The 23,869-nt window shown below is 39.3% G+C and overlaps 1 protein-coding gene across 4 annotated transcripts in view; it reads left to right on the forward strand.

Moving 5' to 3' along the window:
* LOC113120391 (SPRY domain-containing SOCS box protein 4-like) overlaps positions 1 to 23,869 on the forward strand; it is a 53,745-nt gene that overhangs the window by 4,128 nt on the left and 25,748 nt on the right. Inside the window, exons 1-2 of one of the 4 annotated variants that reach the window (XM_026290223.1) lie at positions 6,184 to 6,305; positions 22,491 to 23,364. In XM_026290223.1, the coding sequence (XP_026146008.1) occupies positions 22,659 to 23,364 (706 nt within the window). In that variant the 5' untranslated portion in view covers positions 6,184 to 6,305; positions 22,491 to 22,658. The other 3 variants (XM_026290220.1, XM_026290217.1, XM_026290218.1) reach the window with 3 other exon arrangements.

A 23,869-nucleotide genomic window follows, 5' to 3' on the forward strand; every position in this document is an offset into this window, starting at 1 on the left:
GTTGTTTCATTGCTGAATGACCCTCATCAAGTCTTTTTCACCTGCGGATGATATGGAAATGACCTGGGGAATGGTCTTCAAGGGGTTACAATGGTTCTCTGCTAGCCCACCTGCTAGTTCATGTGTAATCTGTTATCTTAGCTTTTATGATCATGCATTTACAGTTCTCAGGAAGGTGTTATTTGATACATGCAACAATGTGATAAACCCAGACTTGAGAAGTTACAGCAGACTCGAAATGAGGTTATGTAATTTAAAAAGGTTACTGTATTCCATTACAGATATAAAAAAGAAGATTCAATAAGGTTACCTGTACATATCATGAAAATGGGAATAGCTATGAAAGGAATGAAGTACTCTCACCAGTGTAGGGTCTTTCAGCAGCCATTACTTGTCTCCAGCAACACATGATCCTTGTGAGATTATTGTATTATGATGATTTGTTGCTCATTAAACGTTATCAATGTAAAAAATAAAAATAAAATTGTTCTTTATAATAGAAAGTTCAGATCAATTTTATGCAACATAAGTATTTACAATTTTCTTTTTTAAATGTACTGACCCCAGACTTTTGAACAGTAGTGTACGTTAAAGTAACCCTCCCTCAAGAACTTACAAATCTGAACCAAATGTCTTTTTGTGCTAAATTTCAGTTGCTTTTTATAAACCCTTTGACACTCTGACAGAGCTTGCTTATATTTCACCATTATGCTGCTTTTGACACCTCTTGAGTATACAGTGCACAGTAAAATAGAAAACTCTTACAATGAGATGACAAGAGGTCAGAAACACAGCTATCAAGCTGCCACAAAACCTGCTCTTTTTTTTTTTTTTTTATCCAAGTCTTCCTATCGGGAGAGTCATCAGCCTTCCTATGCTGTTGACCGTACCCTGTGACCTAATTTGCACAGTGCTCGTCATTGGTAAATTCAGGTAGAGCAGAAGACTCAGAAACCCCCAGCACTCCACACACCAGAGGCCTGGAAGTGCCAAGCGCTGTTGCAAAACCCCTTGGGAAATTTAGCAGTGAATTGACAGACCTGTTCGGCAGGGAGTGCTGCCATTGTAAGGCGACATTAGTTGTCTGTAGCACACTTATTATACTTAGCTCTTTCTTTGGCCTACTTTTTGCCTCTGGTCTTCGTACCTCTCTCTCTGCTGTCTCCAACACACTTATCTTTCCATATCATGGAAGCCATTCTCGCCGTGCATGGTGCTACTATCTTTCCATGCCGTCATTTCACAGTTGTCATGGAAACAAAAAATTATTTGCGCAAAGGTGTCAGGGTCATGATGGAAACTAGATCCTTAATTTTCCTTCCTTTCCCTTCAGGGTAAAATGATCCAGGTAGATTAAATTAAAATTAAGCCATAAAATAGTGTGTAAAATTTTTCATAAAATCAAGTTGGAAGAAATTTGACATGACTTTTCGTGATGCTTTTTATATATTATATATAAAATATATATTTTATATGCTTTATTTATATATATTATGTTTGTCAGAGGATTATTATTACTATAAAAGATGCAGTGGTATTTTAGTATTATTTAGATAATATTAATATTTGGAATTAGCTTTTATATTTGAGTAATTTTATAATGTGTTTTTGTCATTTGTGTCACTTTTAAGACTATTTAATTTAGCTTTATTTTTTTCAGTGTTTGGCTTAGTAATTTTAGTAAGTTTAAATTTAATTTAAAACTATTTTATTACAGTTTCTCATATATATATATATAATTTTTTTTTTTTTTGTCTTAAGTTTATTTCAGCGAATAAAGCCATTTTTAACAGATTTGTCAACATCAAACTCACTTCCTCCCATAAGTCAATAAATATTTCGTAGACACATCAGCTAATGCTTATATACTACTGAAATCTTAGTATCGCCCCTGGTGCAAATGCTAAGATTTCTGCATAAATGTATTCTCTTCATTTTTTAGACTTGACCCCCATGAAAAAGGCATGTGACCTTTGGTGTTCTCTGATCCATGTTTGTTTGTTTGTTTGTTTACATGTGCATTCCATTAACCATGATGGAGTATGTGTCTTGCTCAGACACAGACACTCCAGCCATGCTGTTTGGAGCGAACGTGACCTTTCATCCATTCCCAAATGAACCTTCAATCACACGGTCTATAGAAGCGATATTGATTACTGAAAATAACAGTGTATAAAAGTTGACAGTGAGGAACTCCGTCTATATCAGGCCTTTTGTGCTTCATTGTGTCCAATAAGCAAGTGTGTATTCAGTGTTCAGCCTCATCTTTTTGCCCATCATTCATATCTTGGCTTTTTCATCAGAATCTTTTTGAATAGCATTTGATCTCCATGGTGGCTGTACATGTTTCTAATTTTTGACTGAATAAAAAATAATCAGCTTTTCTAAAGGAGTTAGAAAGATCATTCCACCATTGATGATGACCAAGAGGTTAACAGATTTATGAAGGGAATGCAGAATTTTCCTTGTTTTTTATTAAAGGGGTCATATAATGTGTCATATGATTTTTTTTTTTTTCCCCCTTTCTCTTTGGAGTGTTATAAGCTCTTGGTGCATAAAGAAGGTCTGTAAAGTTCCAAGGACTAAAGTCTCAAATCCAAAGAGATATTCTTTATAAAAGTTAAGACTCATCCACACCCCACTAAAACGGCTTGTTCTAACACACCCCCACATCTCTACTTCACTATGTGGGAAGATTTGCCTAATGTTACCCAGATGTTAACGCAAAGAAAGAAGTAGTACCTTTTATTCTCGTTGTAGTATTTTTGTTGCCGTCACCGTCATGTCGTATGGACACTGTGTGTTTCAGTGTAGAAGCAAAACTACTTTGTTTGGCCTTCCAAAAGAGAACGATATCCGCTTTTTCATGCCTGGAGCTGATCCATGCTGGTCAATGAGGAAATACATCAACTTTGCACTGTGGATCACTGGGTCACTGTGGATGAAGTGGAGTCCAGCCCGGGGTCATCACATGTGGTTGCCGCAAGCCCAACGGACGCTCTTTCGTATAATCCTCCGTCCGCGCCATTCTCAAGACCTCCGGCCTCCCCTCACTCAAGGCCTTAGCTCACTCTTGTGACGCTGTTTTCGTTGAGAAAGCGAAACTACTTTGTTTGGCCTTCAAAAAGTGGACACGACTAGAAATCATGTTTACTGTATTTTTCTGACTTTAAGTCGCACCTAAGTAGGTGCATCAGTCCAAAAATACGTCATGACGAGGAAAAAAAAAACATATATAAGTCGCACTGGATTATACGTCTCATTTATTTATAACCAAGAACCAAGAGAAAACATTACCGTCTACAGCCACGAGAGGGCGCCCTCTCTCGGCTGTAGACGGTAATGTTTTCTCTTGGTTCATTTCTCTTGGTTCATGTCAAATAAATTTTGATAAATAAGTCGCACATGACTAGAAGTCGCAGGACCAGCCAAACTATGAAAAAAAGTGTGACTTTAGTCTGGAAAATACGGTATATCACATTTAGAATGGGTTTTAATATTTAATGTCTTGTCGTTCTGGCTGGACAGGGCATCACAATATGTTAAGGGGCGTAACATTTCCGTCACACGCTTGAGGTATTCAGCCAACCCCAATGCACTGGATAGCTGGCCAATCAGAGCACACCTCGCTTTTTTCAGACCGATGAGCCTTGTAAAAATCAATGTGTTTCAGAAGACTGGGCATAGAGGAGAAACAATGATGGACAGTATGTGGAAAATAATTAGTTTTTTGAACCTTAGACCGCATAAACCCATTTCATTACACCAAATAATGTTTTTTTTTTAGCAGCATCATATGACCCCTTTAAAAAGAGTTGAAGACTTGAAAGAAAGTGATTGTTACATGTGGCCTCTTAAAAAGGTTGAGACTGTGGATCAAATAGGGCTGTGGCATTGTTTTATTCATTTATAATGGATGAAATGCAAGTGGGTGGAACTAGGTAAATTGGTAGGTAACAGATCAGGACTGAATACTTACTCCTCGCCTTCTAACTCTTGAGTTTATTTATCTTATGGCTAGAGTAATATTTGGAGGTAGTTTGGCCCTCCCATTTTTGTGGAGACCCCTAAATGTGTCCCTTTGTGCCCTTTAAGCAGTATTGCTTTATAAAATCCAGATGAGACCAAATTGAGGTCATGTGTCCCTCAGAATGGTATCGGGCGCCTTTTGATTATACAGACCTGGAGCAGCACAATAAATAATGCAAATGCCTCTGTGAATGTCCGACAATGACCACACACACACATTGGTAAGAGAGCAAGAGGAGAGGAAAGTACATCTTCTGTATATGCATATACCATTGCAAACAAACGTGAGCTCTCTCTTACATGCGGACACACACTCCGTACTTGTTGCCCTTGGAGATACTGTGGTAGGAAAGTGGATCCGCAGGCCCTCGTCTGCTGGCCAGGCAGGTAACAGGAGCCTGTGAGTCTCTGAATATTTCAGAGAAAGAGAGCGAGAGAGAAGTAGCAGCAGATAGAATTTGAAAATCAGCCATCCCCATCTGCTACTCCCTGTGTGTCAGGGCCCAGGGTTGAATTACAAGGGCCCGACACCCACAACACATGCCAGCTATTTGGCTTAAACAGAACAAAGAATTTGCAGTAATAACGCTAAAAGAAAGGAGAGTGGAATAACACAAACGCACACATTCAGCCAGGTTCTGTTCTGTGGTCTGATAAGCCCTTGACAATGCCTGACTTGAACAGAAGGTTTGTTTCTGTTTTTTTATTTTTATTTAATTAATGCTATTGCAAAGAGGGTACAGAGCTGCTCTGTTCCAAAACCTAGAGAGCTGTCTGCAGAGGTTTTGACACAAAACTTAATCCAAAATAAAGTCAACTTAAGCAGCCTTTTAAGAAAATAAATGAAAAAATACAGCACTATAAAAAGTAATATTAGGAAATATTTTTACAATATAAAATAGCTGCTTTCTTTTTTAATATATTTTAAAATGTAATTTATTTCCATGATAGCAATGTTGACTTTTTTTCTTCAGTGTCACATGATCCTTCAGAAATCATTATGGTTTGCTTTCATTGTTAATGTTTAAAATAGTTGTGCTGTTTAATTTTTTTTCAGTAGAAAGTTCAAAAGATAAACATTTATTTGAAATATAAAAAAATAGTGCTAATCCTCGGAGTAAACCCACCCAATTGCTACTCAAAACTAGTCCAGTTGCATTTCGACGGGGGGTCCCCTGGGGGATAAATAATTTTTTTTTTGCTGGGGTTCCCCTAATAAAATTCACATGCCAGGGTTATTGGGGTTATTACCATAGCCTGTATAAAAACATGGACGTAGTGTCTGTCACCCGTAGACTCCTGAAGAGTGTTTTTGAAACTTAAAGTGTGCAGAGCGGACCTTCGCCATCTTGGCAGCGCGTCACCACCATAGACAGTAAAAGAAATGGACACAGCGACCCCATTGGATTCAACGGAGACAATTGAGGCCAATTAGAAGCACGCACTTCCTGGGGGTCGAGCGTACTGCGCAGACTCAAACTGAGCTTGATGACGTAGAGGTCACGTGAGCAACCCGTCTGACAATTGTAAGTCTTCTAATCGCTGTGCCAAGAGAAATATGAATTACCCACCGAATCTTGCAGACGTTGTTGAACAATTTTGTCCCGTTGCTTCTATGGACTATATGCTTCTATGGGCAAAAAGGCGGGAGCTGGTTGCTGAAGTCACGCCCACCTAGCATGACGGCAGTGAAAGCAGCACCGATACCTTAATTATGCAGAACTTTAAGGTTTAATATGATTTAAATGGATGAGTTATAAAAAAAATCACCCCCCTCACAGTTGTCATGAAGGGCAAAATTAGCTATGTAGACCAAAATAATATTTTGCACCAGGCTGTAAACATGTTTTTTTCTGCTGTAAAGGTGGGCATTTTAACATGGGGAATCTATGGGATTGACTCCCTTTTGCAGCCAGCCTCAAGCGGCCAGTCGATGAATTACAGTTTTAGTCACTTCCTTGTTGGCTTCACAAGAGAGAGCGGGAGGTTGCCGCTTGGTTATTACCTATTTTGAGTGGCAGCAGAAACATGCTGTTTTTCGGGCATGTCTCTTTAAATGCAAATGAGCTGCTGCTCCCCGCCCCTTTTCCAGTATAGAGCAGCTGCCATAACATTTCGGACCTGCTAAAAATAGCTGTTTTGGTTCTGATTATCATGTTTATATCGCTGAAATCATGCGTTTTATACCTTATGAGTTTAAACTTATGATATAATGTTTTCTGAGTGTACGTTACAAATACAAAGCAAATGGACAGAAAGCAGACAACACACAGCATGTGAGTATTAAATTAAGTTCTCATTCACACAGAAGTTTACGTTAAAAACACGAGTTACAAAAACAGTAGGTTATGTCTGTGAAGGTCAACGGCTGAGAAAAAAATTGCATGTTTATTTTAGATCTGTGTGGCAGTAGCAATTTACTTATATAAGTAAATAAATGAATAAATCCACTGCTCTCTTGTCTCCTCTGAGGCTGGGCCTCTAAATAGTGTTCTGTTCTCGTCTGTCCAGCCAAAGACAGAACAGCTTAAACTTTCACCATGGCATTAGAGCTGGTACACCATTGCCACTTGTGAAATCAAAATGACCGCACCCTGGGTGTAAATTTACAGATTAAGGGGCATGATTATTATAATAATATCCCTTTGCCATGTCACCAGGGGAGCGAAATCAGACGTGCTTATTTTTGCAGATGCTTGCAGAAAAAGGATTACCAAAACAAAGTTAATCTTTTTCATGTTTCCTTGATTGGTTGATTCACCGGGGACCTGATAATAGCACTTAAACCCTGGAAAAAGTTAGATTTTCATGTAATGTCACCTTTAAATAAAATAAGTCATGTGACTGCATCAGGTTATGTGACTCAGTTCACACACACACAAAAGCTAAGAAAAAACACTGGGTTGATTGGCTAATAGCACCTCCCAGAAGGGACATTCACACTCCAGACATCTGCCACCAATCCCTAGAAAACATGAACTTGGAAAAAAATGTTTGCATGTTCTGCATGCTTTAATATGTCTAGAAAGTATTTTATTATTTTTATAAATAAAAGACCCACAATGAATGGCCTAGTTACTACTACTTCCATTTCTATTTGTAAATTACAGCAGTTTCTCTGAAAGAGATATTTTTTGTTTTCTTGAATATATGATATGTGCTGCTTTATTTACAAGTTATTTTTATGATTATCGCTTTATTCGAATAAAATAAATATGCAGCTTGGATGGAAACGGCTATTGTCACTATATACCAAGCTCATCCATTCTGTTTGAGTGCATTTAGGGCTTTAAGATTTATCCTCATTATCCCAAATGTGTGTCTGTTGGGGTATTAGGGCCAGTGGAGGTGGCAATAGGACAGGGATTGGATCATCTTATTGAGGGTGGTTTTAGGGTCAAACACAGATCAACAGCTGCCACGGGGATCACAGTGGCCAGTTTTTGAGGTCATCGGGGGAAAAGAGATATACTAGAGGCCATTATACTGATTAAACCCTGACCTCTTAGCCCTCCCCTGACCTTACAAACAGTCACGGAGACAGAGACCCCCACTGTCACTGTTGTGGACTGCAATAAGAGAACAAGGACATAATGACACATAAAGACACTTAGATTAGAGAGGGCATGACCTCAAATAAAAGGGCATGGGGCAAATGCTGTAAACTCTAATGTTGTGTCCCAATGTGCCTGCTTGTACTATGCCCTTAAAGTATGCACTATTTTGGTGAAGAAAAAAGTACACACAAATGTTCAAATTGTTGGTGCAGATGAATTGTAACACATAACATTATATATATATATATATATATATATATATATATATATATATATATATATATATATATATATATATATATATATAATTATTATTATTATTTATTTTATTTATTTTTTACCAGGTTAAATGTTGATTATTAGTTACTCAATCACCTTCATCTAAACCTCTCTACCGAGCCATCGGTCGTGCACTTCTACCATGTTTTTAGTTGTTCCATTCGTGTTTGTTGTTCTGAACCAAATCCTTCACCAAAGCGCAGTGGATTGTGGGCAAGATTAGCCATTAGAGTGTGCACGGATCCACAGTTCAAAAATCTTTCTGAAACCGTAGACCATGCAGGAATTTTCAGTATACTCTTTTCATCATTCTATGCTTTGTGACGCACTTATTCTAATTTCACATACTATTTAGGATGGATAGTATGTATGAATGATGGATAGTATGCAGGGTAAGATCCTCTACACAGAATGATGTGACTTTTAAATCCTCACAGTGAATCAAATCTTCTAATCACAAAGAAGATTTTACACACATTTCATTTTGCACACAGTTCACTCAGCTAATTTATTAAAAATACTCTGTGACTCAGACAAGTCTTTTAATGTTACAAATGTAAATATAAAAATACACTTTAAAATGTGTGATTCATTAATGTCCTTACAATTTTGGGGAAACTGTGATGAATTTTATTAATTAGAAATAAAAAGTATAAAAGCATAAATCAACCGTGTATGCCAGGGGTGTCAACCTCAATTCCTGGAGGGCTGGAACCCTGCAGAGTTTATATTTAACCCTGATTAAACACACCTGATCCAACTAATCAAGTCCTTCAGGCTTATTTGAAAACGACATGCTCTATTACTCCCTTGAATAAAATGCTATTGTAAAGCGTAGTCAGCAGTTATCAATGCACATTATGGTTTAATAATTACTAGAAATTGCTGCAAATATATTGAAACTGCTGTCTGTCCTGATTTAAACCCATTTTAACAGTTATTATTTAGTCGCCTGATGTGAAGATTTAGTCGTAATGTAGAGGGTTAAATGTCTTTACTGTTACTTTTAATCACTTGAATTTTCCTTTAATGGTAGTGTATCTCAACTAGTAAAGATGCCAGTGAGATGTTCATTTGTCTTCATCTTGTAAATATGATCATTCCGGCATCATCTGAGGGATGAAATTGAATTTGAACATACTCATACAGGAAGGAAGCTGTACCTGAAATGGAAGATTAAAGTGTAGCTGGAATGTAAGGAACAGAGGAAGTAGATTTTGGCAAGAAGGAAGGTTGTCTTGCCAAATTTATCGTTTATTTTATCCCCCATCCTTGTGTCTAAGCTCTGAACCCACTTCTCCACCACTTAAGGCATTGATTCTGTTCCCTTCCCAGATGTATAGCCTGACGCTGTACTCTGCAAATTCAGATGTCATATTGATGAGTAGCTTCAGAATTATCACACCCCGATCGAAGCTAAGAGACAAATGGAGCATTGGTTCTTGTTGCCAGATCTCTTAAACCATGTGTGTACGAGCAGTGTTTAAATGAGCTTGTTTCTCGCTACTGGAAGACGATGTCATGTGTTTGAGTGGTGTGGTGTCTGTGATTTGAGTGTGTCTGTTATTTTGGTTTCTCTCTGTGACTGTGTCCTGGAATGTTTTATTTGGAATGTCCTGTGTTTGTTGTCTGGAGTGTGTGTGTGTGTTTTGAAGTCTGTTTTTAGGTACGTTTTGTATGGTGGCTTGTCTTGTTGGCAGTCTATGGTGTGTATGTTTAATCTATCTGGATTTTTTTCTTTATATTATTCACTATATAAGTATATCACTCCCTTTTTGTGGACAAATATATTTGTGCAAATCTTTATATCAGTATCTGTGGGATTTCTGGGAAATTAGGAAATGCAACTGTACACAGACACTTACACCACACAACCAGTTCGATATAAAATATTTCAATGGGTGCTTTCGCATTATAAAATTTTTTTGAAAAGTAGTGTTATAAAAGAACAATTTTTTTTTTTTTTTTTTTTTTTTTTTTTTAAGATTTGATATGAAATGGTGATTCATGAACATAATCTTTGGTTCTGATTAGAATCTTTCAAGTGATTGAATCATGAATCATTTTCATTTAGTCTGCTTTGTTACAAATGCAAATGTGTTTATATTTATATGTGTGTGTGTGTGTGTGTGTGTACACAAACACATATTATGTGTTATTATAAGTAAATATTATGCACAAACACACACACTCACATTGTTTATTCAAAATGTATTATAATACAATAACTAATTAGAGTATTATAAACATATACTGGATTTTATATATCATTTATCTTATAATACTCTACAACTTTATGTAGTGCTAGATGCTCTGACAGTACATAAGCTGTTCAACATTTTAACCTGTGTGTGTGTGTGTGTGTGTGTTCAGAGTAAAATTTATGTGTGCAGATGATTTTGTTTGTGTTTGGTGCAGTAAATGATATCAGTGTGGATCCAGCTGGTCTGTTTTTTTTGTTGTTTTTTTGCACCGAGTGCCCGAATAGAGGGGGTGGCAGAGTTTTCCATGTGTAGCCTCACTCTGATGTAAGGGGCTATTGTGTCATACAACAAAGAGAAGGGCAATATAGTTGCTTCCTCTTGGATCCATCCATCTCTGTGTGTGTGTGTGCTGTACGTGTGATCTGTAATTGTAAGCTGAACCTTGCTTGCTTGTGGATAATGTCTGCTTTCTGAATATGTGTCATCATATCTGTCACCACATGACCCACACTCTTCTTTTTTCGTTTTCATTCTCTCTTATTTGCCATCTGTCCAGGGGCAGTTTTGTAACTGCCAGATGAGCATCATTTTTGACTGCCCTCTCATCCTCTCCTTTCTACCCCTCTCCTCTCTGTCCTCCAGCACTGGAGCTCGGACAATTGCGGGGCTTTGTTTGTGACACGTGTGTCGCCGGGAGGTGTGCCTGGCCCCCCTCCCACTCCACTTTATTATACAAAGACCACTCTGATGGAGCCCTCCTCTCAGTCCGCTGGGCCATTATCTCTTTGTGGAAGGGGGTCTTCCACTATTGTCTGATAGATTAACACAAGTCCCTCCCATCTCTCCTGTTCCCCCACCACATGCTGGCCCAAAAGTGTTAAAACGCCCTGAAGCAGAAAACGAGGAGGCAATTTACACAGCCGGCCACTGCAATGGGTCAACAAAGAGAGAGAAAGAGGAGAAAGACAATGAATGCTGGAGTAATGGGTAGGAGTTTGGTTGCAAACTGCGATTTGAAGGAACACTTAACAGTACAAACAGAACCCCGTTGCACTGGAGGCTCGAGGCAAGATGCTTGATGAGTGCAGTTTTCTTTCCTGTGTATTTACTTTTGAAACGGGAAGTTTCAGCATTATATATTGATGGGATTGGCAGTTATTTGTGACTGGCCTTTAGTATAGAACTAGAAAAGGAACTGCATTTCCAATCCAAAAAGCATTGTAAATAACCTGATCACATTAAAAGCAATGGATATATACGTGTGTGTGTGTGTGTGTTAACAATATAAAATTTGATTCTCTGATTGGTGGAGATTTCATGGCAGAATCATGGGCAATGCAGTTTGCCCATGATTATGATATAGGCTGGTGGCTTCAACAAAATCAATACCCTTGATTAACAACCTTGTAGCAAACAGTATGTCTGTCTGTTTTTAAAAGTATGTAATTACTGTTACAAATCTGTTCCTGTATGGATAAAATGAATGAGATCTTTACTTCCAGAACCTGACTATTGCACTTCATTGCTGGTCAGAAGTAGATGGCGTTACTGGGAAGGGCTTTCTTGTTATAGAGAGTATTTGATTGGTTAAAAAGAGTAAGTGCAGGATGAGTCATCCACATTTTTGGTTCATTTTCCTTGTTTGTAACTTAATGTTTTTACATGTAGCTTATTTGCACAGTTTGTGCTTTAGGCATGAAGTATGTCTGGTGCAGTTGATCCTTCAAGACTGAGTGTGTTTTCATGGCAACTTGCACTTCGTTCAGATTGAGCTTCCTGGAGAGTGGGTCAGCACTTTTGAAAAGGCTGATTGAGTTTTCAGCAAGAGGGTGAAAGGGGGTAGTGCAAGAGCAACTCACTCTCTCTTTACTGCTGCAGACCTTTCATTTTGTGTGTGGCCTTGGTGGAAATGGTCAGGAAACTCACATCACCCTGAAAGACTAAATTCAGGGTGTCTCAGGGTGATTTGAGTGCGTTTCGGGGTTGGATGGGGCTTGCTGGACTGAGGACTGATATGGTGTTTATTCAAGATCTGGAGCTTGACTCAGAAGTGTGCCTGTAAAATGTTTGACCTAAAGATGTGGGGTTAGTGTATGTAGAGATCAAGGCCAGTTAGCAAAATGTTGTCTAGAAGAGTTATCCAGACCAGTATAGGCTTGTTTTTTTTTTTTTTCTTGTTTTTTTTTTTTGCACATCAGTTGACTGGAATAGCTATTAGGTATAAGTTGCTTTGTGGGAGAAAAGCATCTGCTAAATTAATAAATGTAAGTAAATGTATGCTAAATACATACTTATGAGATGTGTGTACTTGTTTTAATTTATTTTTGAGGAAAGCAAATATCACAAAAGAAATAATTATTTATTATTTTATGTATTGTGTATTTGTTTATTTATTTCATTATAGTGAGATCATATGTTGTCTGAATGTGTGCATTTCATATATATATATATAAAACATTTGATATGTACCATGCTATGCAATATAAATAAAATATTGCACATGTGATTAAGGAAAGTTCATTGTTGATTCTCACAGAGTTAATTTTATTGAATTAAAGTATTTTTTCTTTTTATGCTGTGTTGGATGTAAGCAGTGTATAATCATTTTGAACAAGTTTTACCCAGTAAACTAGCAAAATGGCATAATCACAGATATTCCCATGCAAACAGGATTAGCTCACCTTTTTTTTTTTTTTTTTTTTAATCATTTGTGCCATAATTTCTACAGTGGTTCTTTGTTTTTGTTTTGCTAACTTTAAACAGGATTCAAATCATCAAAGGAAATCTGTAAAACACAAACTCTCCTATCTGGATAGAGCCATTTTTTTTCTAAGCAGTGTTAAAATTGAATATTTTATGTTGGGCATAAGCATAATAATGCTACATCCTCATAACATTTTGCCACTGAAGCTGAAGTCAAATTATCTTTCAAAACCGATATCCGAGTGTTAGAAGTAACATGCTGGAGACTCAAAGCATGTGTGTTTATGAGTAGCTCTCAGCTGATTGGCTGAGCTGAAAGTGTGAAAGACTGTGGCGAGGAGGATGCATGTTTCGGGGGTGGGGTAAGGGGCGTGTCCTCCCTTCTCTCTGTTTGCCTGTTGTCCCTACTTGATGAGATCAGCGGATCGCCTTTCATCATGAGGCAGCTCTCACGCTGCTGCTCGCACTGTTGTCTGTCCTCTTTCTCTCTCTCCTTCCCTTTCTCTCTCTTTCGGGCCACTGAGCTAGGCTTTGGAGCCGGAGCCGGAGCTGGAGCCGCGACACAGGACGGAGTAAGGAGTGCGGAGTGGGACGGAGGCTGTCACGGCTGGGATTAACCTCAGGGAGGGGGTGGGGGGGTTACGTCTCTGGGGAGAAGCTTCTTTTCTCCTTCTTCAGCAGGGAGACCGAGCAAAGAGGAAAAAAACTAGTGTGCGCTCCTTCTCACAAAGAGAGGAGCTCCTTTCGTCCTTTATTCCTTGGGGTTTCCTTGTTTTTTTCCCTGAACTGGTGAAGACCGGGGAGTTCTGCCGGGGAGACCATCACAACCGGGTCGGTGTTTGTGTTTGTGTGTGTTTGAGTGCAATGAAGAACTTGATGAGAAACTATCCTGTGATCTTTCATTCCTTCCCTGCTTGCTTTGGGCTGTTTGGGTTACCTCTGTGCACTCTTTCTTTCTAGCTCCCGCTTTCTGGCATTTCCCCGTTGTCTTTTATTCCCCTAATAGAGGTTTGATCCTTTAATTGAGGTTTGATCCACCCTGGAAAGGATACTCAGCAAGGATACAGACTTTTCTTTGTGTTGGATGTTATAACTGGCCGTGATGTTTATAAACCTGGGATTTCCACACATTTGATACTTTCTGAGCTCCAGGGAGCCCTGAATGCAGCATTGGGGTCGTAGGAACGGTGCCTGGGTCCTGCTCTTGAGGATAGATTGCTTGTGCGGGTTGGAAAGAGAAGTATTTTCACTTTAACCCATGGTTGATGTTTTTTTCAGCTGCTGTGGACAATCAGATAAGGTGATTAGAGGATGGCTGGATCTTCTCCTCCCTGCGTTGCGCGTCACAGCTATCGTTTAAATTTCTCTTTCTTCTGGTTTGCTGTACAGAGGAAACGTTCCCACAGCGCTGGCTGACTCTTAGCCCGCGGAGCAGATTTGAATGCTTTTCATTGTGTTCGTTGTGTGTGTGCATGCGCAGCTTATGGATTTGCCTGTGTCTGTTTGCGCGCGTGTGGCTGTGTGTTTATGGAACAGACTGTGTATATGTTTGTGTGTGTGTGTGTGTGTGTGTTTTTGTGCTGAGGGCAGTGGGGCATCTCTTACAAAAAGTACCATGGTGGTATATGGTACAGTGGTGATATCAGATGGTAATACCATTTGTGTTTTTTTACATTCCCATTTTTGCATTACTTGTAAAACAACAGCCATGATACTAAAAAGCCATGGCAAAACTGAGGTGCTTTGATTGTACTGAAAGATTTTACCTTGGTGTTATCATGATGCGTATCATAGACATCATGGTAATGATATTTTCGCTTATACTTGGAAGACCATGAAGTACCATGTAAATACAATGGTACATGAATGCATGAATGCCATCACTGAACTGTGGAACCAAGTACTTTTTTAATGGATACTACTAGTATGCAAGTATATTATTATAGCCCCCCCCCACCCCAAAAAAAAAACAAAAAACATGGTATTGCCATTGTTTAATGCATTGAAATGCAATGGGAATGCATGTCTTTCAGTGTTATTTCAGTATGGTGCAGAAAGATTACCATATTCACATTCAGTGATATTTCTATTTTATTACCACAGTACATATTCTAAAATACTGCAATATTACCTCACTACTTATATACCAAAGTACTAAATGTTTAACATAGTAATTTTCTATGGTGGATGTCCAAAAATCTTGATGATTTCACGTGATCTCTGCATGTGTGTCTGCATGTATTTGTGTATGTGTGTTGCGAGCAGTGTGGGACGGGGGCACAAGGTGTGTGTGGGACGAGGAGGGCAGTGGGACTGCTTTAATCACTGAGTGTGTTGTCTGAGAGCAGTGGGCTGGAAAGAGCTGACTGGAGCTGCTCTGTGGAGAGAGGCTCTTCTGGGAGAGCTTAGAGCTCAGCTGTTAGTCGTGTGAAGAGCAACACAACCATTTGCCTTTCAACCAGTCAGTGTCCCTCCTTTGGAGAGGACCATTGGATTAGTGCCAGAAGCGTATGTGTGTGTGTGTGTCTGAGCAGCTTAAGGGTTTGAAAGGACAGGAGGTGGGCTTGCACATCTGCCTCAAGGCTCTTTGTGTGTGTGTGTGTGTGTGCGCGTTAGTGTGAGTGTGATTACCGGTGTTGGGTTGGGGGTGGACATTTTTGTCACAGTGATAAATGGCTTTTGGGTTGTCAGAAAGCCTGGACTGCGATGGATGTGTTTTATATTTACACTCTTCCTCCACATAGCTGCATCTGATGTTCTCGCTGAAGACTTTTGAGCTTCTAGGCACAGGGAAATTGAATGGGAAATTATATTGTGAGATATTTGGAACAGATTAACATGAGGTACGGAAAAAAAGACACATTTAATGAAAATCAGATTTAACCTTGGCACAAAGGTTTGGGATGTTCTGTTGGCTTTCTGGTGACAAATAGATGCTTGAAGTCGACATAGTTTTATTAAATTGAGTTTTATTGTGGTATTTATTGTATGGTTATATTGCATTTGTTTATAATATGGACTTGTTTTGCTAGTCAGGAAGAAATATAATTGAATCTTGTATGGGAAATATCTGTCACATACACTACTGTTCAAAAATTCAAAGGACTGCAGCACAACTGTTTTCAGCATTGATTATTATAATAAAAGTTTCTTGAGCACCAAATCAGCATATTAGAATAATTGGACCCACTTTATATTAAGTGGCATTAACTACTATGTACTTACATTTTAATTAATAATTTAGTACAATTGTGTACGTTTTTACATTGTACTTATATAAAAAAACTACATGTAATTACATCTGTATTTAATTTATGTAATTACATTCATAATTACACTGTTGACCCATACTTCACACCTTAACCCACCCTTAAACTTACCCATACCTCCAACCCTCTCCCTAACCTTACCCCTATCCCACCTCAATAGCAGCAAAAGTGTTTTACAATACAATATAAACACAAACAGTACATTGTACTTATTTATTATGTAAGTACATAGTAGTTAAGGCCACCTAATATAAAGTGGGACCGAATAATTTATGGAGGACCATATGACACAGAAGACTGGTATAATGTGTGAAAATTCAGCTTTGCCATCGAAAGGATATAGTATGTACATGGATGACTTAGTATACTTGACCTCAAATGTTTCAACGGTATTGGAGGTTTGGATGTTTAACAGTTTCTGACTTTGTGACCTTACCAGCAACAATTGCAACAGAAGACATAGCATTTTGTCAGGGTTTCTATTCCTATATTTGTGAAAACCCCATTCATCCAAAATCCTGCCCCACTTATGATCTGATTGTCCCATCATGCCTTTCAGTAAATGTAAATGTTGTTTACATATTCCATTGTCTTGGGCTGTTATTCTGACTTCACGAAAATTGTGCGATTTCAGTCCGACTAAAGCATTTGTATGACATTTTAAAAGGATGAATTGCTTTAGGCTAACTTAAAATCGTCTTTTTAAAGTGCACTTAAGTGCATTTAGCGTTGACAGAGAAATTGCTTAGGAAATCTGGTTAGGAAATATTCTCACATTTGATGTTACTCTTGTGACCAGTATTGTGATGTTCATATGCAGTCATTTCCTTTCTGTTCTCGTTTAAGAATATGTATGCTCTGTATGACTGGTATTTTAGGATGCAGATGAGGCATGGGTTAAATTAAAATTAGCGTCATGCGAGGTTTTGCTGCTATGAGTAGCCACATTCGTTGTAAACGATATCTGAATTCTAATCGAAAGCAGCGATTTCGTAAGGTTCACATTTATCCACTTTGATGTGACAGCCTCCAAGGGCGATCGCTAGATTCATCTGCTTGTGTGTCACTTCAGAACAACATCTTGCCCATCAGAACATGTCATGTTGGGAACTTTCTCTCTCACACAGGCACTTATACACACAGAGTACACAATCATCTCATGATTTTATTACTAAACACGGCAGTTGGCTTATACTTGATTCCAGAATGTTCTGAACAGAAAAACAGCACAGCCTGCTTCAACAGATGCCTGTTGTGAGAGAATTTCTCTCACGCCACATGCGTGTGTGTGTGTGTGTGCCGGCAGTGTGTCTCTATGGGGTAGGTTTGTTTAATTAGGACTGTGTAGGTGGACAGAGGCATGGGGGAACATGTGACCATATGGCTGTCTGTCCTGTTCCCTCTGAACCACCTAGATGATCGAGCACTGGACATGAGTTTTGCTGATCTGCCGTTTGTGTAAGTGACAATGAGAGAGGGACAGGGAGATTGGTAAGGGTGGGGGTGGGGAGGAAAACAAGACAGAGGGAAAGGATGGACAAAAATGCAATGTTAACGCTGCTGGGAAAACCATGTCATACTCGTAGATGGTGTGTTGGGTTTTTGCTAGTTTAGGAATTGAGTAAGAATGAAAATTGCTCAACAAATTGGTATTTCAAAGGATTGTATAGTATGAGGCTTTCAAGCTTCAAATAGGTTGCAAAAGCATTATAAAAATAAACCATACAATCCACGCTCTAAACTACCATACAAAATGTCTTTACTGTCACTTTTAATTATTCAATGCATCCTTGCCGAATAAAAATATTAATTTCTTTATAAAAAAATTATATTGCCCCTGAACATTTGAATGGTAGTGTATAATAATAATATTCTAAAGCCATACAATCATTTTGTGTAATAGCAACAAAGTTCAGGTTGTTATTCACTGAAAATTCCCTGAAAAATTTCCCCCCATGAGCTGTAAACTACTGCAACCAGATCGTCCAGTAAGTAAGGATTCAGTCAGTCTCCATTCCCTTCTTCTGGGAATGAAGGTTACATTATGTAACCAAAGCCCCTTTCACACTGCGATTCCGGAAAATACATGGGTAATGTGTCCCGGGAATTTTTCCCGGGTCGCTAGATTTTGCACTTTCACCCTGCCAGTGATTACCTAGGATATGTGCTTGAGTTCACACAAAACCCGTAAAGGTCCCGTAAAGACACGTGACATCAGGGTGTGATGTGTAATGTACGAGTCGAAAACGCCAGGCACGTTAACTTTCACTTATTCTAGCTAACGATCTCAGCTTCTCCACAGAGGAAGACGAGATGTTTCCGATTAAATAATAGAGAGAGAGGATGCAAAGATAAACAACAGATGGGGAATGTGTGTTCCTACCCATCAAAGCCACTGGTGGCTAGAGGAGTGTGTGTCCATCATGTCTCTGGTGGCCAGGGTAACGCAGGTAATGGTCCAGACCCCAGGCGCTCGCTTTATCACAAACCCATCACCATCCAGAAGGGAAACACAAGCTCCTGTGTGCCACAGCTTGCGAGGAAAAAGTGTGCTGAGGGTCTGATGGGTGCTGAAGCATAAACAAATTCACATGTAGATGTACACAATAATGGCCAGTAGACTAAACAGTGTGAACACACAGACACACGACACGTCACATAGGGCGGCTCCACAGATTTAGATGTGTTTTATTTAAAGAGATAGTCCTCTATTACAAATTACGTTTTTACATTTTATTTACTCCCCCTCATGTCATTCCAAACCTGTATAACCTTCTGGCCAGTCAGGTTGCATAGACAGACCTAACTGTTGTATAAGGCAGGATTTATGCCTTTTAATCGGACAGCCTGGAGTCTGTGATATTATCATGCCTCTTGTAATGCAGAACAGCTACAAACTCTTGAGTCCTGGGGCGTTCACCAAACACTCAATGCAGCGGTGAAAAATTCAATTACGCAGGCCTGAAAACAAAAAAATGCTATCTTTATGATGGGGCAAGCAAAACAAATGGGGCCTTGAGTGTGAAATGGCGAGTTGAGGAAGATGTTCATTACCCAAAATTGTTGCAGATTGAAGAATGGAGTAAAAAAAAACTAAATGTGTCCGTTTTGTCTTTCATTCTTCATCCGCATTATTTCAATAAGCACAGAAAAAAGACCCATTTGGCCTGATTGAAGACATTGCGGTAGAAGAGCCACAGGGCACAATTACACCAGGGTTGTTTTGACTTCTGCTTCATTTTTCTTTGATTTATAGCCATAGCAGCCCCATCCCTTTGATACGCTCACCAACGGAGTGCTTTTGTTTTTCTAATAGATAAGTCAGCACAAATGGGCATTTTCCCATGCGGAGACGGATGGTCCTGGCAGACTGCTTTTATATGTAGTCTTTTCTCGCATGGCTAAGCAGATGGAGACAGCACATCAGCGGTCCATTAGAATAAGGTTGTTATAGTTACATTAGTTGTGTCCCATATGGTTTGGGATCATTACCCCTGTGTAACTGATGTAGTGAACTTTTTTTTTTTTTATCACTTCCCGGCTTGACGTTGGCCTTTTATATATCAGCAGTGTAATGGCAAAAGGCACGATACAGTCATGCCATGTGGTCATCGTCTCACAGCTTGATTTAGTCACTCTGCTGTGACGCAATGAAACACAAGCTATCTATCTCTCTGTCGTTCTGTCTGTCTATTTGCAGCAGCTGTTCTATCATTCTCTCTATAGTTCTATCTGTTTTCTGTTCTATCTATTAGTCTCTGTCTGTCTATCTCTGTCTATCTATCGAACTTATGTTTATCATTGTTTCAGATTTTCAGTTTATCATCTATCTGTCTGTCTGCCAGTCTGTCCATCTGTGTCTATCTGTCCCTTTTGTTCGTTCATTCATTCATCTTTGTTGTAAGCGGTCAACACAGTTGAAGTTAAAAGTTAAGCTATTTTAGGTGATAGTTGATACAGGAGATTTTATGTAAACTTAAATATAGAAATATGTGGGAAACAGTGGGCAGTAGAAGAAGATTTTTTAATCATCCTAATGTTTCACTTTGATCAATTTTATGTGTATGTAGCAATTTTCCGGTGCTTAATGGAATGAATTGATTCACAAAAAGCTTTTTGTTACATCATCAGTGTATTAAATCTTTTTTCAGACCTTGTTTTACAATTCTAATTACTAATGTTAGAACCGTGTTTGAAAGTCTGTCTACAACTCCCAGACTAATGGCGTAATTATGTTTGCGTCAGTGTTTATTACCGTTATTAGAGACTACAGTGGTCTGAGTGAGGGAATGTTAGTTAAACTGACGTGTGTGCTCTGAACCAAACACAACCTGAATGAAACACATTACTGTGCTTCTGCACAGCAGTAAGACTGTGAAACCCTTTGTGCCCTTCCGCAGGAGCCTCTCCAGCTCTGAAATACGATACGGAAAACCTAACACCCCGACTCCTAGCACACGTTTTGATAGCTGTGAGTGGCATGTTAGGGCAGCAACCTCTCTTTTTCTCATTCATTCTCTCTCTCTCACACACACATATACACATACACATTCTATCCAACTTCTTTCATGACCTCATTTATTTTTCCTTTGATATTGGTAACACTTACTCAGGATTCCAGGCTCTGACTGTCTGCCCGTCTGGCTAACCTCCTTCCTGTCGTCTGAATTCAGCTCTCTCTCTTTCTTAGTGACCTTAGTGTTGAGACTGTCTGATGTGTGTTTGTGTACATGTACAGTAAATGTGACCTTTTTCCTTTGTGTTGGTGACCAATGTGCATGATGACTGTTTGTCTGACAGAGTGTGAATTTGTTGTCCGGCACTGCTGTGGAGAAACTAAAGGAAATGACACTTCTAACTCACTGCCACTGCCCACATACTTTAGTAGCGTAGCTTTGCTATTTTTAATATATTATAGCTTGTCCAGTAATGAACTGTAGTCTGACAAGTAGTAGTCTAACGTGACACAATGCTGTTTTGTTACTTTGTATCATGCAAACAGCTAATGATCAAACACACTCTTCTGTCACTTATTAGATTTATTTAATGATTCATATTAAGTGGATAAACTATTCACTGGTTTATTTTAATTTCATTCAGTTAAATTCCTGAAATTCTCTGTGATGCATTTTGTCATTTTTATAGTGAAATGTTGATCTTGATCTTGAATCTTTTTTTTTTTAAACTGCACTCATGGCAATGAAGAAAAAGTTAGGTGCTTTACAATGGTTAGATACTTCACAAATAGCACAGATGCAGCAGACACAAAAACACATTTTATGTAAACATCCCCTAAAGTCTTTTTTGTAGAGCTCATTCTTGGGATGAGACTTTCTCATTCCAGGAAAAAGACCATGTATCACTTACTGTAGCAGGAAGTTCCTGCTAGCATTTCATATATCAGTATTGCATTTCTGGCACACTCTAAAATGAGCTTTTAATGTGTAGGTATTTTTGTGACATTGAGGTTGATGCGAACTGAATCTCTCTCCTTTGTTCTCTCTCTTTTTCCTTCTCTCACACTTACTCACAGGAACCTAGAAATAAATAATGCTGTATTTAGGCTTCCATTTTTTTTCTGTTGCTGATAATCTTACTTTGGGTCATTGAGGTAGTATTAAGGACAAATTATGCATGTAACTCATCCCGTGCCATTTGTGTTGCAGACAGTAATGATGTCTGAAAATTTGCATTTCAATTATCTGAGACTGATAATTACCTTTTTAGGCAATCAGACGAACAATCTAAATAATTTTACATTAGTGGAGACATTGAACTCCCAAGCCATATTTAGAGATGAGAATATCATGGGAATTTTTGACTCCATGCAACACCTTAGAAACCACCCAAAAGACCCTAGCAACTGTCACCCACACCTTAACATTGTGGCAGAAGGTTTTGCATAAACAAGCATGGCTCAGTTTTCTTCAAGTTATTTTTCCATTTATTTATTTACTTATGGCAACCAATGGTTTTATTGCCTTATTCAAATGTCATAAGTTAAAAATGTTTGTTTGAAGTGGCTATAGCTCTTTTGAATGAATACCGTTTATATAAGATTTTTTTTAATGCAATATGTGTCGGTCTGTATTGCTCTGTTTTGACATAAGCTGGGCTGTTTTTGAGCTAGAGGTGATGTCTTGTCATGTGTGAATATATGCGTGTTCAGTGTTTCTGTATGTCATACAGACGGTGTCTCGTTCTCACCTGCAGCATTCATTATTGCATCCTTTCCCATGGCAGATTCTCACATGCTGTCATGCTGTGGTTGGCAATGACCCTCTCTTTCTGCTCATCTTATTTTCTTCTTGTTTATGTTCTTCCTTTATTTCCTTTATCCTTTTTATCCTTAATACCATTGAGATTCACACTTAGTAATTCTAGAGGCACTCTATGATCTGTCTAAATATTGCTGTTCTGATGACATATTTTTATGTGTTTTTTCCTAGGGTTCCAGTAAGGCTGGCACTATCGCCACTGCCAGACGCTGATGTTAGTTTGGGGGCCTCAGGCTGTCGTTTTGGTGCTTTGATGAGGTAACAGCGGACCCCGGTAGACCAGCCCCTCTATTGCACCACCCCTTTCCTCCTCTCTACCCCTGTCCAACCAGCCAAGCCATGGGCCAGAAGATCTCAGGGAGCATCAAGTCTGTGGATGTACGTGGGGAGCCATCCTACAGGCCCCTGAGGAGGGAACTTAGAGGTCCAGATTTCTTCAAGCCAGCCCGGCTGGACTTACTACTGGACATGCCCCCTGCTCCGTATGAGCAGCAGCTTCGACATGCCTGGAACCCGGATGACCGCTCGCTTAATATCTTCATCAAGGATGACGACAAACTCACCTTCCATCGGCATCCTGTTGCCCAGAGTACTGATGGCATTCGTGGACGGGTGGGATACACGCGAGGACTCCATGTTTGGAGGATCAATTGGCCTGTTAGGCAACGGGGCACACATGCGGTGGTGGGTGTGGCCACACCAGATGCCCCTTTGCACTCAGTGGGTTACACTTCTTTAGTTGGAAGTGATAGTGAGTCCTGGGGCTGGGACCTGGGACGAAACAAGCTCTACCATAACAGTAAGAACCGACCAGCCTCTTCTGCACCCACATACCCAAGCTTTCTGGAGCCAGAGGAGGCCTTTGTGCTGCCAGATGCCTTGATAGTAGTGCTGGACATGGATGAGGGCACGTTGAGCTTCATAGTGGATGGACAGTACCTTGGAGTGGCCTTCAGAGGTCTTAAGGGCAAAAAGCTGTACCCCATTGTCAGTGCAGTGTGGGGCCACTGTGAAATCACCATGCGCTACATCAATGGCCTAGATCGTAAGTATACACTTTCTCTAGATTTATACGTAAATGATCCTTTGATACTTAAAGATCGTGCTAGAAATAGAGTTTGGAGAATTTTTAAAACTCGCTTGAATTGGGTTGTGTGGTGTAGTTGTTACGGCTCAGAAACCTTAAGTTTGATTGTTCAATTCCATCATCATTTTACCCTCGAGCAAGGCATTAATCCTAAATTGGTCCAGGGGTATAAGCTCATGGTGTTGTTCTACTTAAAAATTGCATTACATTTACCTTGCTAAAAAAATATCTTTAAACAATCTAAGCTTGTTTGGTCTCCAAGCCTGGTCAAGCTGGTCTTCAACTGGTCTTCAGCCTGGTCATGCTGATTTTCAAACTCTAGAAATGTGGCTCTCCAGGACCGATATTGGCCTTCCCGCTCTAGACTAAGGCTGTGATCCTCCTTAGGATCCTTCCTACCTGGTTGAAGGAGGAGGGGTCCTCCGATGACCGCAAAACCCGGAAGTCGGTGTTTGTGAATTTG

The sequence above is a fragment of the Carassius auratus genome, chromosome 2 (assembly GCF_003368295.1).
Source record: "Carassius auratus strain Wakin chromosome 2, ASM336829v1, whole genome shotgun sequence".
NCBI classification, from domain to species: domain Eukaryota; kingdom Metazoa; phylum Chordata; class Actinopteri; order Cypriniformes; family Cyprinidae; genus Carassius; species Carassius auratus.